General features: G+C 23.6%; 5 protein-coding genes across 5 annotated transcripts; 4 read left to right on the forward strand and 1 right to left on the reverse strand.

Moving 5' to 3' along the window:
* Window positions 1-1,729: 1,729 nt before the first annotated feature.
* Window positions 1,730-3,440, forward strand: PVVCY_0502340 (alpha tubulin 1, putative; the record flags this gene model as incomplete). Its single annotated transcript, XM_008627601.1, has 3 exons — window positions 1,730-1,791; window positions 1,983-2,103; window positions 2,271-3,440. 3 exons carry the CDS (start codon window positions 1,730-1,732, stop codon window positions 3,438-3,440), a joined length of 1,353 nt encoding a protein of 450 aa, XP_008625823.1.
* Window positions 3,441-5,336: 1,896 nt separating this feature from the next.
* On the forward strand, window positions 5,337-6,275 carry PVVCY_0502350 (40S ribosomal protein S19, putative; the record flags this gene model as incomplete). The annotated part of the gene is made up of 2 exons (XM_037635044.1): window positions 5,337-5,339; window positions 5,760-6,275. 2 exons carry the CDS (start codon window positions 5,337-5,339, stop codon window positions 6,273-6,275), a joined length of 519 nt encoding a protein of 172 aa, XP_037490230.1.
* A 1,593-nt stretch (window positions 6,276-7,868) lies between these two features.
* Window positions 7,869-15,236, forward strand: PVVCY_0502360 (pre-mRNA-splicing helicase BRR2, putative; the record flags this gene model as incomplete). The annotated part of the gene is made up of 1 exon (XM_008627603.1): window positions 7,869-15,236. One exon carries the CDS (start codon window positions 7,869-7,871, stop codon window positions 15,234-15,236), a length of 7,368 nt encoding a protein of 2,455 aa, XP_008625825.1.
* Window positions 15,237-15,325: 89 nt separating this feature from the next.
* PVVCY_0502370 (conserved Plasmodium protein, unknown function) lies at window positions 15,326-15,745 on the reverse strand (the record flags this gene model as incomplete). Its single annotated transcript, XM_008627604.1, has 1 exon — window positions 15,326-15,745. One exon carries the CDS (start codon window positions 15,743-15,745, stop codon window positions 15,326-15,328), a length of 420 nt encoding a protein of 139 aa, XP_008625826.1.
* Window positions 15,746-16,817: 1,072 nt separating this feature from the next.
* PVVCY_0502380 (eukaryotic initiation factor 4A-III, putative) lies at window positions 16,818-17,990 on the forward strand (the record flags this gene model as incomplete). The annotated part of the gene is made up of 1 exon (XM_008627605.1): window positions 16,818-17,990. One exon carries the CDS (start codon window positions 16,818-16,820, stop codon window positions 17,988-17,990), a length of 1,173 nt encoding a protein of 390 aa, XP_008625827.1.
* Window positions 17,991-18,754: the final 764 nt, after the last annotated feature.

Below are 18,754 nucleotides of genomic sequence, written 5' to 3' on the forward strand. Positions count from 1 at the left end.
TAAAAAAAATTGTAATATAAAACTGTGTATTGAGGAGTGTGTATGTAATTATTTATGTAGTACTTTGCATTATCTTTTTAATTGTTTACAAATTTGATCAATATTATTGTGCATTCATTGAATGCACATATCATAGTATAAGTCCTTGCACGAAATAAAAAAAAAAGAAAAAAAAGAAATAAGAATGAAAATAAGTATAGGCAAATATTTAAGCAACTTATTTTATATACATACTTACAAAGTTTTATATGTCCTTAAAAAGATTGTAAAATTTATTATTATAGCTTAAAGAAAAAGGAAATAAAAAAATATATATTAGTAATAGCTATATATAGATAACACACTTTATAGTGTATTTATTTTTATTATATACTAAGTTATGAATACATTATATATTTATAAATATTAATTAAAATTAATTGACATAAATAATATATAGCATAGGAGTATGTAATAACCCTAGTAAAAAAAAAAAAAAAATTAAGGTAAGAGATATTTCCCTATTATGCATAAGTATATATATATATATATATATATTTCACTTTTTATTTATTACATAGTTAGATAAAGTAGTACATAAAAAATGTTTGATATTATATATAGTATGGATATGTATACATGTATTTTTTTGAAAATCTATGATATATTGTGTACTAAATAAAAAAAATTGCTCGTGTATATTTGGTGTGTCTTTAGTTTATGTAGATAATATACTAAGAATGCATATTATAAAAGTAGTTTAGATTTCCATTTTCTTGTCTCTTATTTAGTGTACACAAAAAAGAGCAAAAAATATTGCTAGATATAAAAAATGAGTATTTAAAAAATGTAATAAATACACTATATTTTGTTTATATTTACGCGACTTATTCCTATTATTGTATAAGTTTTCAGTACATTTTTAGAGACTTCGCATTAGCAATATCTCTAAATGTGCATTTGTGTCTTTGTTTTTTTTTATAAAATATTAAACATAGGAATGTATATTTCATTCATTATTTTACAAGTAATGTTAAACACTTTTTATGAGTATTAGTACTATTTATTTATTTATTTTTTCTCTATATATATTGTATAAAAAAAAAAAAAAATATACATATATTACTCGTACACATATATGTAGGTATATTCACATTTTACACAATTCATTTTTTTTGTATGATTGAAAAAAATAAATTATAAAAAATATCGTGAATTAATATAGTTTACCATATAAAGAATAAATAGTAGATATCATATATTTGAGTATTATGTATATAAATGTATAAATATATATAAAGATATAATATATACTTTTTATTTTAAAAAAGTATAAGTAATTAAGAAAAAAAATTATAAGTGATTTTATGTAATTTATTTTCTATAAACATTATATTTATTGACTGTTATAGTTATATATACTAACAAGGTAATAAGCATAACACTTTATTACCTTTGCTTATTTTATAAATCTTTATACTTACATTTTTTTATATAGTATATATAATACCTTGTGTAAATAGCTTTATATATAAGTTTACCTCTTTTTTAAGTTCTGTGTTTATCTCTCTATGTGTTTATACCTGTGATATTATTCCCCTTAAATAGGACTACACACACATGCTATGTGTACATTTCTTATGGATACATCATTTGTCATTATATATATACATACTCATTGCTTCTTTATATGCAATCCTATTTATAGCACAATTCCTTTTCTTCCTGTCTTAGATAAACTTATTCGAAAATGAGAGAAGTTATTAGCATTCACGTTGGTCAAGCAGGTATCCAAATTGGAAATGCTTGCTGGTAAGGGACCGGAAAATGCAAAAAAAATGCAGGAAAAAATGCAAAAAAAATGTAGAAAAAATGCAAAAAAAATGTAGAAAAAATGTAGAAAAAATGTAGAAAAAACTGCCCTTTGATGGATTAGGGGCTTACATTCGAATCAACATTGTGATGAATTTTTCTAAAACGATACTGTACTTCTTCGTTTATAGGGAGCTTTTTTGCCTAGAGCACGGAATTCAACCAGATGGTCAAATGCCCAGTGATCAAGTTGTAGCAGGTGGTGATGACGCATTCAACACGTTTTTCTCTGAAACCGGAGCAGGAAAACATGTAAGCAAATAAACAAATTTAAAAAATGAAAGAAAAAAAAGGAAAAGTCCAACCTGCTTATTGATAAATTGGGGGATATATGACTTTCTTTAAGTCGATCCGCAATATATTACTCATTTTGGTATGAATATGGTTGACTATATGTGTATCTATTTTTCTCTTTGCAGGTTCCTAGATGTGTATTCGTTGATTTAGAACCCACTGTGGTTGATGAAGTAAGGACCGGAACCTATCGCCAATTATTTCACCCTGAACAATTAATATCAGGAAAAGAAGATGCAGCAAATAATTTTGCAAGAGGACATTATACAATTGGAAAAGAAATAGTAGATATATGCTTAGACAGAGTTAGAAAGTTAGCTGACAATTGTACAGGTTTACAAGGATTTTTAATGTTCAATGCTGTAGGAGGTGGTACAGGTAGTGGTCTTGGTTGTTTATTATTAGAAAGATTAGCAATCGATTATGGAAAAAAATCAAAATTAAACTTTTGCTCATGGCCATCACCCCAAGTTTCGACTGCTGTAGTTGAGCCATATAATTCCGTTTTATCAACCCATTCATTATTAGAACATACAGATGTAGCTATTATGTTAGATAATGAAGCTATTTATGATATATGCAAAAAAAATTTAGACATAGAAAGGCCAACTTATACAAATTTAAATAGATTGATTGCACAAGTTATATCATCTTTAACAGCTTCATTACGTTTTGATGGTGCATTAAATGTTGATGTTACTGAATTCCAAACAAATTTAGTCCCATATCCACGTATTCATTTTATGTTATCATCATATGCTCCAATTATTAGCGCTGAAAAAGCATATCATGAACAATTATCTGTATCTGAAATTACAAACTCAGCATTTGAACCTGCATCTATGATGGCAAAATGTGATCCTAGACATGGAAAATATATGGCTTGTTGTTTAATGTATAGAGGAGATGTAGTACCAAAAGATGTAAATGCCGCTGTCGCCACTATAAAGACAAAAAGATCTATTCAATTTGTCGATTGGTGTCCAACTGGATTTAAATGTGGTATTAACTATCAACCTCCAACAGTAGTACCAGGTGGAGACTTAGCAAAAGTTATGAGAGCTGTTTGCATGATATCTAACTCTACTGCTATTGCTGAAGTCTTTTCAAGAATGGATCAAAAATTTGATTTAATGTATGCAAAGAGAGCTTTTGTTCACTGGTATGTTGGTGAAGGTATGGAAGAAGGAGAATTCAGTGAAGCTAGAGAAGATTTAGCTGCTTTAGAAAAAGATTATGAAGAAGTTGGCATTGAAACTAATGATGGTGAAGGAGAAGATGAAGGATATGAATAAATAACCTTTTTATGTATCGCATAAAATATGATTATACCAACGTGCATGTATATATACATTACTTTGCATACGTTGAATTTTTCTTTTTTTTTCATCTCTAACACATTGCCATTCATAGAGCAATTATATGCTCCATATCTGTGTATATAAATAAATATGTATAAATATATACCATCTATTTTTTTTTTCAACATATATTCACGTAAAACATATACATGCATAATATATGTGTGTGTGCATTCCGTAATAAGTAAGACAGCTTCCAATTAGTTCAATATATATAAGTGTATGTATAGGCATAAAAATGACAAAAAAAAATAAAAAACATAATGCGTAGAATTAACTTTATCCGATATTTATAAAGCCTTGGCATTTCATAGCAAATTAAAAAAAAAAAAGTAAATAAAAAATAAATAAATAAATAAATAAATAAATAAATAAATAAATAAATAAACAAATACAAATGAGCGTACTGAGTGGTGATTATTTTGAAAGCTAACTTATCAGTATGTGCCATAATATTATTATTACAGTGGTTATTCATTTTTTTATATTTTTTTAAATGATCGTATGCCATCAGGGTATCAATATAATTACATAGCAAAAACTTGCTTCCAAACATTTTTATGCACAGTTAATAATAAAAGATGATATTATATGACTGTTCAGAATTTTATATACAATTTGTTTTTTTTTTATTATAGTCATTTTTAGGGTTTCAATATGAATATAATAGAATGCTATATTTTTCAGACAAACCATGAGAAACCTTTTAATAAAGGATAAGAATTTTATTATTTGGGTTGGTCTTATTTGGTTATATATAAATATTCAAAGTGAATAATAAGGTATATCTTAGGAAAATTTTGAATTTTTTACATGCCAAATAAATGTTTCTTATATAAATATTTTTTTTGCATAATTTTATATACTAGTTATTATATAATAAAAACCTAAATGGTGAAGATTTGACCAAAATTTTGAAAAGATAATATATAATATGCATAATTATATAGCTTTTAATAATTTTCCCTTTTTATGAACAAGCAATGTGATTTTCTATAATTTTTTACAGCGTAAAAATGTAAATCTAGCTAAAATTAAAAAAGTAAAAAAATGTTTATTTTAAACTTTATAAAAAATAAGTTATTTTTTAATTATAATAATAAAAATAAAAGAGGAAAAAATATGTCATATATATATATGACATGAGAAATGGATTTCCTCCTTATTATTATTATTGTGTGGAGTTGTGGGGGGTTTTGAAGAATATATATTTTTTATATGTACGTTAAAAAATGGCTACATATATTTATATGTAGTATTATATAGGACGAAATAATTAAAATGTATTATGTACATATTAATATATTATATTTATATGGATTACCAACTGGTGATATATACAATTTTTCCAAAACGGTAAACAAAAATACAAAGTGCTTTCCGATACTTGAAATAATTTAGTATATATATAATAAAATAAATATAAATGTATATATAGGATATACAAGCCCATGTGAATATAATTTATTATGCAATATTACAAATTTGTAAATTAATATGTATATAAAAAATTGGCCAATTATGTATATATTATTTAGAGATATTTAATTTTTTGCTACGACCATATTTTATTTTCAAATAAAAAGGGTATTTTTTATATATTAATAAAGCCTTAAATCTATAAATTTAAACTTTTCATTGCGCTCAAAAAAAAAAACAGAATATGTAAAATATATTTACAATTATAAAAAGATATAATTAATAATTTCCATATATAATGAAAATATAAATTATATAAAAATATATTTTTTATATTAAGGATTATTGAAAAATAAATAAAAAATTATTTCTCATAGTATTATTAATTTTTAACATTTGAAGATAAGAAAAATGGTAAGTTAAAAAATATGGAAAACATAATATTATATATTTATGAAAAAATAATAACTGTTTATTTATGCTGTTTGAAAAAATATTAATATATTTGTACATGTATTTTTTACTAAAATATTTGTAACTATATGAGATGTGATTAATATGTAGAGAGTATATACCATTTTGTATGTACTCTATATTTGATTTGAAAATTATATAAAAATTATGGATCAATATAGATTACATACAAAATGGTATATACTCTCTACATATATAAACGGAATGCATTACAATATGAATATGTGTTTGGTATACATATAGTATGGGAGTAAACTGCTTGGGACTGTTTATATTTTTTTTATATGATGGCTCTATTTTAAGGAGGCTTAGCTATAAAGTGAGGTGTATATATTTATTATATTTATTTTTTTATTATAGGCAGAAGAGTTTACTGATGATATTGGAGTATTTAGCAAAAGGTTGTTAGAGCCTGCTCCCTTTGTTAGAACAAATAATTGCATAAAGGATGTTGATACTGAATTATTTATAAGTGCATATGCTAAATATTTAAAACTCCATAATAAAATAACATTTCCAAAATGGTGTAATTTTGTAAAAACTGGCAAAGGAAGAAAATTAGCACCTTTGAATGAGGACTGGTATTTTATTAAGGCATCAAGTATTTTAAGAAGATTATATATACATCCAGATATTGGTGTTGGATTTTTACGAAGACAATTTAGTTACAAACAAAGAAGAGGTGTAGCTCCTAATCATACTAGTTTAGCTAGTGGAAAAATCTTAAGATCTATTTTACAACAATTAGAAAATATAGGATATGTTGAACAGAATCCAAAAAAGAAAGGAAGAAGATTAACAACAAAAGGTGAAAATGCTATTAATAATTTTGCTAGATATATTAATAAGAAAGTTTATAAATTGGAAAAACAATAAACATATCCTTGATAATTATTGTACATATATTTAATGAGTACATAATGAATATGTAATGACTATATAATGAACATTTAGAGCTTTAATAATATATACGTGAGATGTGAATGTTTTCTTTTTTTTTTTACTTATTATACATATTTAATATTTTTTCTTTTATTAATTACATATATGTTTTCCCTTGTTAATAATTGAATGCTTAATATAGTTAAATATGTATATATGTGTATATATACTTATTTGATCTATATATAGAGAAAAAAAAAACATAGACATTAAAAATAAAAAGAACATATATATGTATGTATATAGGGGCTAACGTAATTTTTTATAAATTATTAATATTATATTTTGAAAAGTATATAAAAAATACGGAAAAAAAATAATTAACGATATAAATTTTGAATAATAAATCATTTGGTTTTTCTCAATACATTTTATGGAAAATTGTATTGTAGTAGTTTAGGTAAAATAATTCAGAAAAAATATTATGTACAGTACATGTACATTATTGTGTTTGATAAAATTTCAACAAATGTAATGCATTGTAAAAACTCGAATGTGTATAGTTGTAGTTGTTACAATAACTTGATTAATAAGTATTGGTAATTTGAGAATGGATATTACTTATGTATACTTTTCTGGAATACGGTGAGAAAATATTAGGTATAAAAAAATATAAAGTATATAAAAATTTAATAAAATTAAAGTTATAATTTTTTTTTTTGAAAAATAAAAAAAAAAAATATTAAATTGGGTAATTATAACGGCATAAAAATATATACATATACATGTTTAAGTACATTGTACACTTTGAATTTTAATACACAAATGAAAAAAAAGAAAATATAAAAATATAAACATATTTTCCTGTGTTTTATTGACAAAAAGAAGAATACTATTTTTTTTTTCTTTTTTTTTTTAAATTTAGTAATGGATATTTATTTCGATTTTATGCAAAAAATTTATTTATTTGTTTGGTCAATCAGAATAGTCATATCTAAAATGTTACAAAATATCAAGTATATAAAAATAATATGATTATTTAATTTATTTATACTATTATACAAAATCGTAATATCACATACGATTGCATATGTTTACATATCCTATCTTTTGAATTAACTTTGTTTTTTTTTACTTTATAAGTTTTATAAAATCAAAAGAAGAGAGATTATAGTTTCCTTTAAAGATATATGATTCCGTTTATGTTTATATCTTTGTTGTGTAAAGAAGATGAGAAGTAACTAAAAAAAATGAAAATGCATGTATTTTATTTAAATGATATAATATGTACGTGCATATACAACAATCAAGAAGAGTAACAAATTGTAAAAAGAAGGATTATATTTTTATATTATATCTGTGAGTAGGAAAAGGTAAATCCTCTACAAAGCCTTTACTATTTATGTCAAACAAGGACGAGAAAGAAAAATAGAAGAAGATATGTATAACGGCAAAAAAAAGATAGTAATAGTATATAGCATATTGAATTAGTATATTGGGTTGATAAAATAAAGTAGGTTCATTTAAAAAGATATTATAGGAAAGTCAGTATATTTTTTTTGTTTTTTTTTTTTCAACTAAGTAAAGATGGCGGAGGAATATGAAAAGTTTAAACGGTTTGAGTATCGAATGAACTCAAACCTGGTTCTTCAAAGAGAAGGACCAGCACCTAATCAGAATGAGCCAACGGGAGAAAGTGAAAGTCTAGTTGGCAAGATAAAATATAAGATGGGTGATAAAGTAGAATATAATAAACCAGTAGATTCAAGAAGAGGGAAAAACAAAAATGATCGGAGTAATAAAAAACGTTTAGATGATGATAATGAAATATATTTTGAAAAAAAAGTAAAAAGGATTAAAAATAATTCTTATATAAATAATGTAAAAGAAAAAAGTGTTTTAAATGTAAATATCGATGATATATTTTTATATAAGCCAAGTACAAAATATACGGAAGAGATATTTAGTAAAATTATGAGCATAGTAAGAAATATAATAGGTGATAATACAGGAGATATTATAAATAGTGCATGTAATGATGTAATAAGTATTTTAAAAAATGATGAAATTCAAAATAATGATACAAAAAAAAGTGAAATAGAAGATGTGCTAGAAATTAGTATATCAGACAATGAATTTATTGAATTAAATAATTTAGCTAAAGAAATTTATGACTTTGATAAAAAAGATGAAGATAATGAAATTGGAGATGATGAAGGGGTTGCAGTTATTTTTGATGAAGCAGATGATTATTTTAATTATAAAAATGGAAAAAATAAAAGAAGTGATAATTTAGATGATACAGGTACTAATGTAAGTGAATTGAGTTTGGATGAAGAGGACGAGGAGGAAGAAGAAGAGGAAGAGGAAGAAGAGGAGGAAGAAGAGGAGGACAGTGAAGAGGAAGAAGAAGAGGAAGAAGGAAAGGAAGATAATGAGTTAAGTTTAAAAAAAGGTAGAAAAAATAAAAAATATGAAACTCATTTAAGTTTAAAAAATGTGAATAAAGATTTAAAATTTGGAAAAAATAAAGAATCAGATGAATATGAAATAGATACAAATAGTATAGATCCACATTGGCTTCAAAGAAAATTAAATACAATATTTAGTGAAGCTAGTTTATGTATAGAAAAAGAAAAAGAAGTATTAGATATATTAAAAATATATGATATACAAGAATGTGAAAATAAATTAGTAAATATATTAATGTATGAAAATTTTTCAATGGTTAAATTGTTTATAAAAAACCGATGGAAAATATATTATTGTACATTACTTGGTCAGGCTCAAAGTGAAAAAGAAAAAAAAGAAATAATTGAAAATATGAAAAAAACTGAGGAAGGAGAAGAAATATTGGAAGAACTATCAAATTTTAGAAATATAAAAAGAAATAAGCAAAGTGAATTTACAAAAAATTTAAGAAAAGAAGCAGATAACTTAATAAGCATGAAAATGAAAGAAGGAAGTAAGTATGGAGAAAAAGATGGATCAGGTAATTCAAAACAATTTATACATGATGACGAGGGTGGAGAAAGCGAGGAAGAAGAAGAGGAGGAAGATGAAGAAGGAGATGATGAAAATGGGCAAGGAATAAAAATAAATGTAAAAATGAATGAGAAAGGAAAGATAAAAAGTCGAGATGATGAGTTAAAAGCTAAATATATAGATTTAGAAAAATTAAATTTAAAAATAAAAAATAATGATTTTTTAAATAAAGAAATAATATTACCTGATGGAAGTAAAAGAATTGAAAAAAAAGAATATGATGAAATAATAATATCACCAAATAGTAATGATAAAAAAAGTAGTAAAAATAGTTTACGAAATAATAAATATAATTATTATACAAATAAAGATGAGATAAAATTAATTGATATAAATGAAATGCCTGAATGGAGTAGGGAAACATTTTTTTGTGTGAATGTTAAGAAGTTAAATGCAGTTCAATCAGCTGTATATGATATAGCTTTTAATAAGTTTGAAGAGAATTTATTAATATGTGCACCTACCGGTTCAGGTAAAACAAATATTGCATTATTATGTATGTTGAATGTGATTAATAATTATCGTTTATCGAGTGGAAATATAGAAAAGAATAATTTTAAAATAGTTTATATATCACCTATGAAGGCATTAGTAAATGAACAAGTACAATCATTTAGCTTACGATTGAAATCATTGAATTTAAAAGTTTGTGAATTAACAGGAGATGTACATTTAAGTAGTAGAGAAATTGATGATCATCAGGTTATTGTTATGACTCCCGAAAAGTTTGAAGTAATTAGTAGAAAATGGAATGATAAAATAATGTTACAAAAAATAAGATTAATAATTTTTGATGAAATCCATTTATTAAATGAAGCAAGAGGTCATGTTTTAGAAAGTATAATTACTAGAATAAATAGATATGTTGATAATAATGCATCTAGTATTAGTAATATAAATAAAAATAATGGAATACGATTAGTAGGTTTATCTGCTACACTTCCTAATTATGAAGATGTAGGAATATTTTTAAGAGCCGATCCTAAAGAGGGTATTTTTTATTTTGATTATTCTTTTCGACCAGTACAATTAGAGCAATATTATATTGGATTAAAAGAAAAAAAAGGAATAAAAAAATATAACCTTATGAATGAAATAACATATGAAAAAGTTTTAGAAGAAGCTGGTAAAAACCAGATGCTAATTTTTGTTCACAGTAGAAAAGAAACATATAGAACTGCCAAAATATTAATTGATAAGTTTGTAAAAAATGATAATTTAAATTTATTTTTGATGGATAAGAAAATATCTAGTGAAATATTATTGTCTGAAAAAGAGGCTATAGTAAATGAGGAATTAAAAGAATTATTACCTTTAGGTTTTGGTATACATCATGCAGGTTTAAAAAGAACAGATCGTAAATTAGTTGAAGATTTATTTTCTGATAGACATTTACAAGTATTAGTATGTACAAGTACATTAGCATGGGGTGTAAATTTACCTGCACATACAGTTATAATAAAAGGTACGACAATATATAATATAAATATAGGTAATTTTGATGAGCTATCATTTATGGATGTTTTACAGATGATTGGTAGATCAGGTAGACCTCAATATGATAAAACAGGAAAAGCTATAATAATTACGGATCATAAAAATTTACAATTATATCTTTCATTAAATAATGAGCAGATGTATATTGAATCTACATTAATGCAAAATGTAATAAATATAATAAATGCTGAAATAGTTTTAAAAAATATTCAAGACTTTAAAGATGCAATAAATTGGTTTAAATATACTTATATGTACATACGTATGATGAAAAATCCAAATCATTATGGAATAGGAGATGATAAGAATAGACTTATAAAAAATGTAAACAATCGAGTTAATGATATAATATATTCTTCATTTTTAACATTAGAAAAATATGATTTAATAAAATATAATAAAAAATTAAAAAATGTAAATAGTACATATATAGGAAAGATTAGTAGTTTTTATTATATAGATTATAAATCTATGGATATGTATAATAAAAAATTAAATAAATATACAAGTGAGATTGAATTATTGAAAATATTTGCAATGAGTGAGGAGTTTAAAAATATATTTATTCGTAATGAGGAAAAAACAGAGTTATCGATTTTAATGGAAAAATTACCAATACCTGTTAAAGAATCTATTAATATATCTTTTACAAAAATAAGTATATTATTACAATTATATCTTTCAAATATAACATTAAATGGATATATAATAAATGCAGACTTAGTATATATTCATCAAAATGCTTTACGTATATTTCGGTCTCTTTTTGAAATTGCATTAAAAAAAGGGTTTTATAATTTAATTTATTTATGTTTAAAATTTTGTAAAATGGTAGAGCATCGAATGTGGAGTAGTATGACGCCTTTAAGACAGTTTGGATTATTAAGTAAAGATTTAATAAAAATAATTGAAAAAAAGAATATAAGTTTTAAAAATTATTTAACTATGGATTTAAATGAATATATAACAGTATTTAAAAATAAAAAGATAGCAAAAAATATATATAAATTAGTTCATCATTTTCCTAATATTGAATTAAGTGCATATATCCAACCAATAGATCATAAGATGGTTAAGGTAGAATTAAATGTGACTCCTGATTTTATTTATAATCCTAAATATCATGGATATACGATGTTATTTTGGGTGTTTGTTTTTGATATTGCTAATGAAAATATATTACATTATGATGTGTTTACTTTAAAAAAAGGATTTGAAACAGATACAATGTTAGATGGTATAAATGGTGGGAGTTCAAATAAAAAAAATAATTGTGATAGTTTTGATGAACAGTTAGTACGATTTTATTTACCAGTAAATGATAGCCCATTTTATATAATAAAAGTAATTTCTGATAAATGGCTAGAATGTGAATGTACAGTAAATATAAATTTGAATGATATTTATTTACCTCCAAAACAAGGGTACTCTACTCAACTATTAGATCTTCAAGCTTTACCAATAAGTTCATTAAAATTTGATAGTGGAAAAAAACTATTTATGGATCGAAATATAGAGAGTTTAAATCCAGTAAGTACACAAGTATTTACATCTTTATATGAAAATAATGGAAACGTATTAGTATGTTGTTCAAATTGGCAATATTATTTAATATCAGCTGAGTTGGCAATATTTCGTATAGTAAAATATTTTGAAGAATTACATGACTATGTAAGGTATTATATAAAAAGTGAAAATAACTTAACTAAAATAATGAATGATAAAAAGTTAGCTAACATTCTTTATAATGACCATTTAAGTTTGATAAAAATAGTTTATATAGCCCCTTTAGAGGAAATAGTTTTAAAAACCCATAAAAATTGGATAGCATTAAAAAAGACATTAAATTTAAAAATGTGTATATTAAGTGGTGATGTAGGAATAGATATGAAACTATTTCAAACAAATAATATAATATTAACAACTCCAGATAAATATGATAATATATCTAAGAAATGGAGAAGGAAAAAAATGTTTCAAAATGTGAGTCTCTATATTTACGATCATATAGAATTATTAAATACAAACTATGGAGCTATTATGGAAGTTCTAATAAGTAGAGTACGATATATATCAATACAATTACAAATAAATAATAAAAGTGAATCTACCAAAAGTGGTAGTGAATTGATAACTCAAGAGGATTTAGATCTTGTGAAGGAGTATATACAAAATGAAAAAGATAAAGGTAATAAGAGTTCTAAAAAAAATAATAATGAAATAGCAACACATTTAGATAAGTTACGTAATTTAAAAATGGAAGATATATATAAATATATAGGAATAAATAGAATAGTATGTTTATCTAGTTGTTCATTACAAAATTCGAAGGATGTATCTGAATGGATAGGATGTAAAAAAAATGATTACTACAATTTTATATCAACAACTCGTACAATACCAATTGAAATATATTTATTTGCAGTAAATATTATGAATACAAAAAATCGATATATATCAATGCAACGTCAGGTTTATCAGAATATAAAAAAGTTTATTAAAAGTAAAAAGAATGTTATAATTTTTGTTACAGAACAGAAGGGATGTAAAACATTAGCACTTGATTTAATTTTATCAGCATGTAATGATGACTTTACTTTTAATTCGGTGGTTAGTGATACTATGAATTATAAAAATAAAGAAAATGAAAATATTTTCGATCATATTAGTGATAATATTTTAGTAGAATGTTTAAAAAAAGGGGTAGGATATATATATAATAATATGTTGGATATAGAAAAAAAAATAGTTGAAAATTTATTTGATAAGAAGGGATTTGAAGTATTAATAATATGTTATGATTATTTATATAGTTTAAATGTTTATGGAAATAATATAATAATATTAGATACTATAATAACCCATTATAATAATAAAGAAGAGGACTATTCGATTCAATCGATTTTAGAAATGATTAGTTTTGCAGGTAGAGAAAGAGAAGATGATAAATCATTTGTTTATATATATACATATATAACAAAAAAAGAATATTATAAAAATTTTATATACGAGCCAATAACAATTGAATCTAATATCGAAGAGTATTTACCAAACTTATTAAATAATGAGATAGTTATGAATACTATTGAAAATTATCAAGATTCTATTGATTTATTAACTTGGTCATTTTTTTATAGACGTATAAAAAAGAATCCTAATTATTATGGATTAAAAGGTGTTAGTACTGAACATATATCTGATTATTTATCTGAGTTGATTGAAAATAATATTGAATTATTATCTATTGCTAATTGTGTTAGTGTATCTAATGAAGAGGATGAAGAAGGGGATGGATCATCAGGTGTTTTATTAAAACCATGTAATCTTGGAATTATATCATCATTTTATAATTTAGATTATCATATAATATATTTTTTTAATCAGTATATTAGTTCAATAAAGGGATTGAAAAAAAAAAAAATATTAGAAATAGTTTGTCTTGCTAACATATTTAGTGATATAGTAAAGATACAAAGTCATGACATATTCCTTTGTTTAAAGATTGCTAAATCTTGCAATATACAAGTAACTTATGAATTTTTGAAATTATCATTAGACAGTAAAAGTTTTTTTAAAGAAGATGATGAGGAAGAGCATAATGATCAAAATGATAATCAAATAATTAACTTAACTAATTTTATGGCTAATCCATCATATTTTACTCCAAATTTAAAAGCTTTAATATTATTACATGCACATATAAATAGATTTTCTATACCTGTAAATTATATTGAAGAAACAAAATATGTTTTATTGAAATCATTGAAATTAATAAATTCATTAATAGATGTAATAAGTAGTAATAATATTTTAAATTATTGTCTTTTTGTTATGGAGATGTCTCAGATGATAACCCAATGTTTTAAAAGTACGGATGAATCAAATTTATATCAACTACCATATTTTAATGAAGAATTAGTAGAAAAAGCAAATAAACTTGAAATATTTGATATATATGATTTAATTAATTCAGAAGATGATATAAAAGATGATCTATTAAATGGTTTGAGTGAAAAAGAAAAAGGTGGTATAGCTAATTTTTGTAATTCTTTTCCAATTTTAGAAGTAAATTATGATATAGATTTAGATAAAGAATATAAAATTAATGAGATTGCTCAATTAAATGTAAATGTAGATCGAGATATTTCAGATGACGACCCAGTCGGATTTGCACATTCTACTTATTTACCTTTTGAAAAAGAAGAATCATGGTGGTTTGTAATTGGAATTAAAAAACTTAATTTATTATTATCTATTAAAAAGGTATCTCTACTAAAGCAAGAGAATAATGTAAAAATAAATTTCGAACTACCAGATAAACCAGGCAAATATGATATAGTTATGTATTTGGTTAGTGATTCATATATTGGATGTGATCAGGAGTACGAGTTTGCAATGGTTGTTGACGAGTAGGGGAGTCCCATTAAAAATGTTTGAAAAATGTGGGAAAATGTTTAAAAAAATATGAGCAAATATGAGCAAAACATAAATGAGACGACGGATTATCTGTCCCTAATTTTGTCGTAATTTATTGTTTGATAAAAATGTTTAAATAGTGAGTTACATTTTTTATCGTCATTGTGTAAATGCATACAATAGAATAGATTTGAATAATTATCATGAAATAATTTTGTAAATTTAATATTGTCATTATTATTAGTAGTATTATATTTATACCCTAATATTTTAAAAGAATCTTTTATGGTTTCATTACATTTTTTATTTCCTTCTTTTAAAATTTTTGAAACATCATATTTATCATTATCGTTTACCATACTTCCTAAACACATAAACTTTTTTATGTTGTAAAATAAATCATTTTGTTTTTGGGTATAATATTTATCTTGGTTGTATAAAGATAGTGAGTCTTGAACTTGATAGACAGCATCGCTTAGTTTTGAGTAGTCGGCTCCGAGTGCCATGCTTCGACTGGGTGGGAAGTAATCCTGCCTACATAAAAATGGAAAGAAATGAACAGCAATTAAAAAAAATGAAAACTTTGCTAAAATTTTGGGATAGCATGTTTATTATGATACGATAAATTTTTTTTTTGTACTTGTAACCTTTTTGAGGGTGTGTATATACTTTCTTTGGTGTGCTTTTTTTTGAAATAAAATTCAAGCTAATTTAAAATGATAGGCATTTATTTTTTTTCAATAATTATATAAAATATGGACATATAAAATAGTATTACCTTTCTTTTATAATTATTTACTAGCAACTTTGGATACCTATATTTTCAATCTTTTAAATGATCACTAGTAAATTATGAATTTTGAATAAATATAAAGAACAAGAAAATAATGAATAAATATGCATACACATGTAATGCTAGAAAATGATATTTATTTATCTTTGATATTTTTACATTTGTTTTTAACAATGTGAATATAAAAAAAATTGCTAACATATGCATTCCCTTTTAATTTGGGAAGGTACAAACGTTTCAATAAAAACGTCGCATATCATTTAAAAATAAAAAAAATAAAAAATTTACAATTTTTATAATATAGAAAAAAATTAAATCAGGGATTATTATATCATTGTTTTTAGTTTTTTTTTTTTGAATATTCTATTTTACTATTATCGGTTGACAGGTATTATTATTTTTTTTTTTTCAAAAAATCGGATGAGAATATATTATAAATTATAAAATAAATTGATAAAAATATGAACAAGTTATTATAAATATTTCAAATAATATAGAGAAATAATAAAATGAGTTACTGATAATAATGAATATAGTATTATAGTGATTTCACCTTATATATATTATCTTTTTTTTTCAACTAAGGGTATATATTTATAAAATTTTATTTTTTATAATAGACGAAGAATAAGTAAATAGTTTGACATAAAAAATATATTTTTGAATAGTCCTCCTTTGTTTTATTTAATTTTGGTTGAGCATTCATAAAGTTTATAGATAAACAATTTTTCATCAGATTATATATAGGCATATGATTTATTTATTTTGAAAAAGTGAGTAATAAAATGGATAAAGAAGAAACATATAAGTCGTCTGAAAAGTTGGAAATTTGTACAAGCTTTGAAAGTATAGGACTTGATGAAGGATTATTAAGAGGAATATATGCCTATGGATTTGAAAGACCATCAGCAATACAACAAAGAGGTATTAAACCGATATTAAGTGGTCGGGATGTTATATTACAAAGTCAAAGTGGTACAGGAAAAACATGTGTGTTTGCTGTTGGTGCTTTAAATTGTGTCAATAGAAATTTGAATGAAACGCAAGTAATTATTTTATCTCCGACTCGTGAATTAGCAGAACAAACACAAAAAGTATGTTTAGCATTAGCTGATTATATACATGTAACTGTATATTGTTGTATTGGAGGTAAAAAAATGAGTGATGATATAAAGGCATTAAATAATGGTGTTCATATTATTAGTGGGACACCAGGAAGAATATATCATATGTTAAATTTAAGACATTTAAAATGTAAATATATAAAGCAGCTAGTTATTGATGAAGCTGATGAAATGCTAAATAAAGGATTTAAAGAACAAGTTTATGATATTTATCGATTTTTATCACCTAATACTCAAATTGTTTTATCTTCAGCTACTTTACCACAAGAAGTGTTAGAAATAACAAATAAATTTATGCACAATCCAGTTAAAATTTTAGTAAAAAGAGATGAATTAACTTTAGAAGGTATAAAACAATTTTTTGTATCTATAGAAAAAGAGCAATGGAAATATGAAACATTAGCTGATTTATATGAAAGCTTAACTATTACACAAGCAGTAGTTTTTTGTAATACTCAATTAAAAGTAGATTGGCTAGCTAAAAAAATGCAAGAATCAAATTTTACTGTTTGCAAAATGCATGCAGGAATGAGTCAAAGTGAAAGAGATGATGTTATGTTAAAATTTAGACAATGTAAATATAGAGTTTTAATATCAACAGATATATGGGGGAGAGGATTGGATGTACATGAAGTCTCATTAGTTGTTAATTATGATTTACCAAATTCTCGAGAAAGTTATATTCATAGAATTGGAAGAAGTGGTAGATTTGGAAGGAAAGGTGTTGCAATTAATTTTGTAAAAAATGATGATATAAAAATTTTGAGAGATATAGAACAGTTTTATTCTACACAAATCGATGAAATGCCAATGAACATTACCGAGTTATTGTAAAAAAGAGGCAAAAAAAAGAAAGACATAACAAATAATGAATATCTAAATAATGTGAAAAGGTCTGTAATGAAACAGAGCTTATGGCGTGATAAAGTAATTGTATATGCTAATAATAAAATGGAATGTGATTTTTTTTAATTTTGTAATTAATTTGCGTATTTTCAAAATACGTATATGCATATATACACATTTTTTAAATAATATCCACAAAGATTTCTTTTCGAGAAACGGGTTGTATAATTTATAAGTTGCGAAGTAGTTAGCTATGTGTATATAATAAATTAAATATGTGTATTTTTAAACTAATTCGGTTTTTTTCTTTATTCTTTTACACTTTGGGCATTGTACATAAATGTATAGCTATCACGTTCCGATTGTTACGTTTACTTCGTGAGGACATTAATTATGAAGTATTTTTTTCCTAAATTTTTTGTTTCACTATTTTAGTGTATTTTTATTTTGTAGTACATACATATGTATATATATATTTTTATCTTTTTATTATTGTTGCTAAATTTAATTAAAAACATTTTTTAAATATAAAATTAAATGAACATAAATAGCTGTTTTATTTTTTTTTGGGGGGTATATTACCTGACTTGTTCATAAATTATTAACAGGTCAGGCACCTTAGTAAATTAAAGGGAGTTTGTGTATAAAATTGATAAGTTCCCATTTAAGTGAATTTCCCCAAAATATATGTATTTATTTATTTTAATTTTTTTGAATACTTATATAAAGGGATTAATATAAAAATGAAGGAG

Source organism: Plasmodium vinckei, assembly GCF_900681995.1.
Source record: "Plasmodium vinckei vinckei genome assembly, chromosome: PVVCY_05".
NCBI lineage: Eukaryota > Apicomplexa > Aconoidasida > Haemosporida > Plasmodiidae > Plasmodium > Plasmodium vinckei.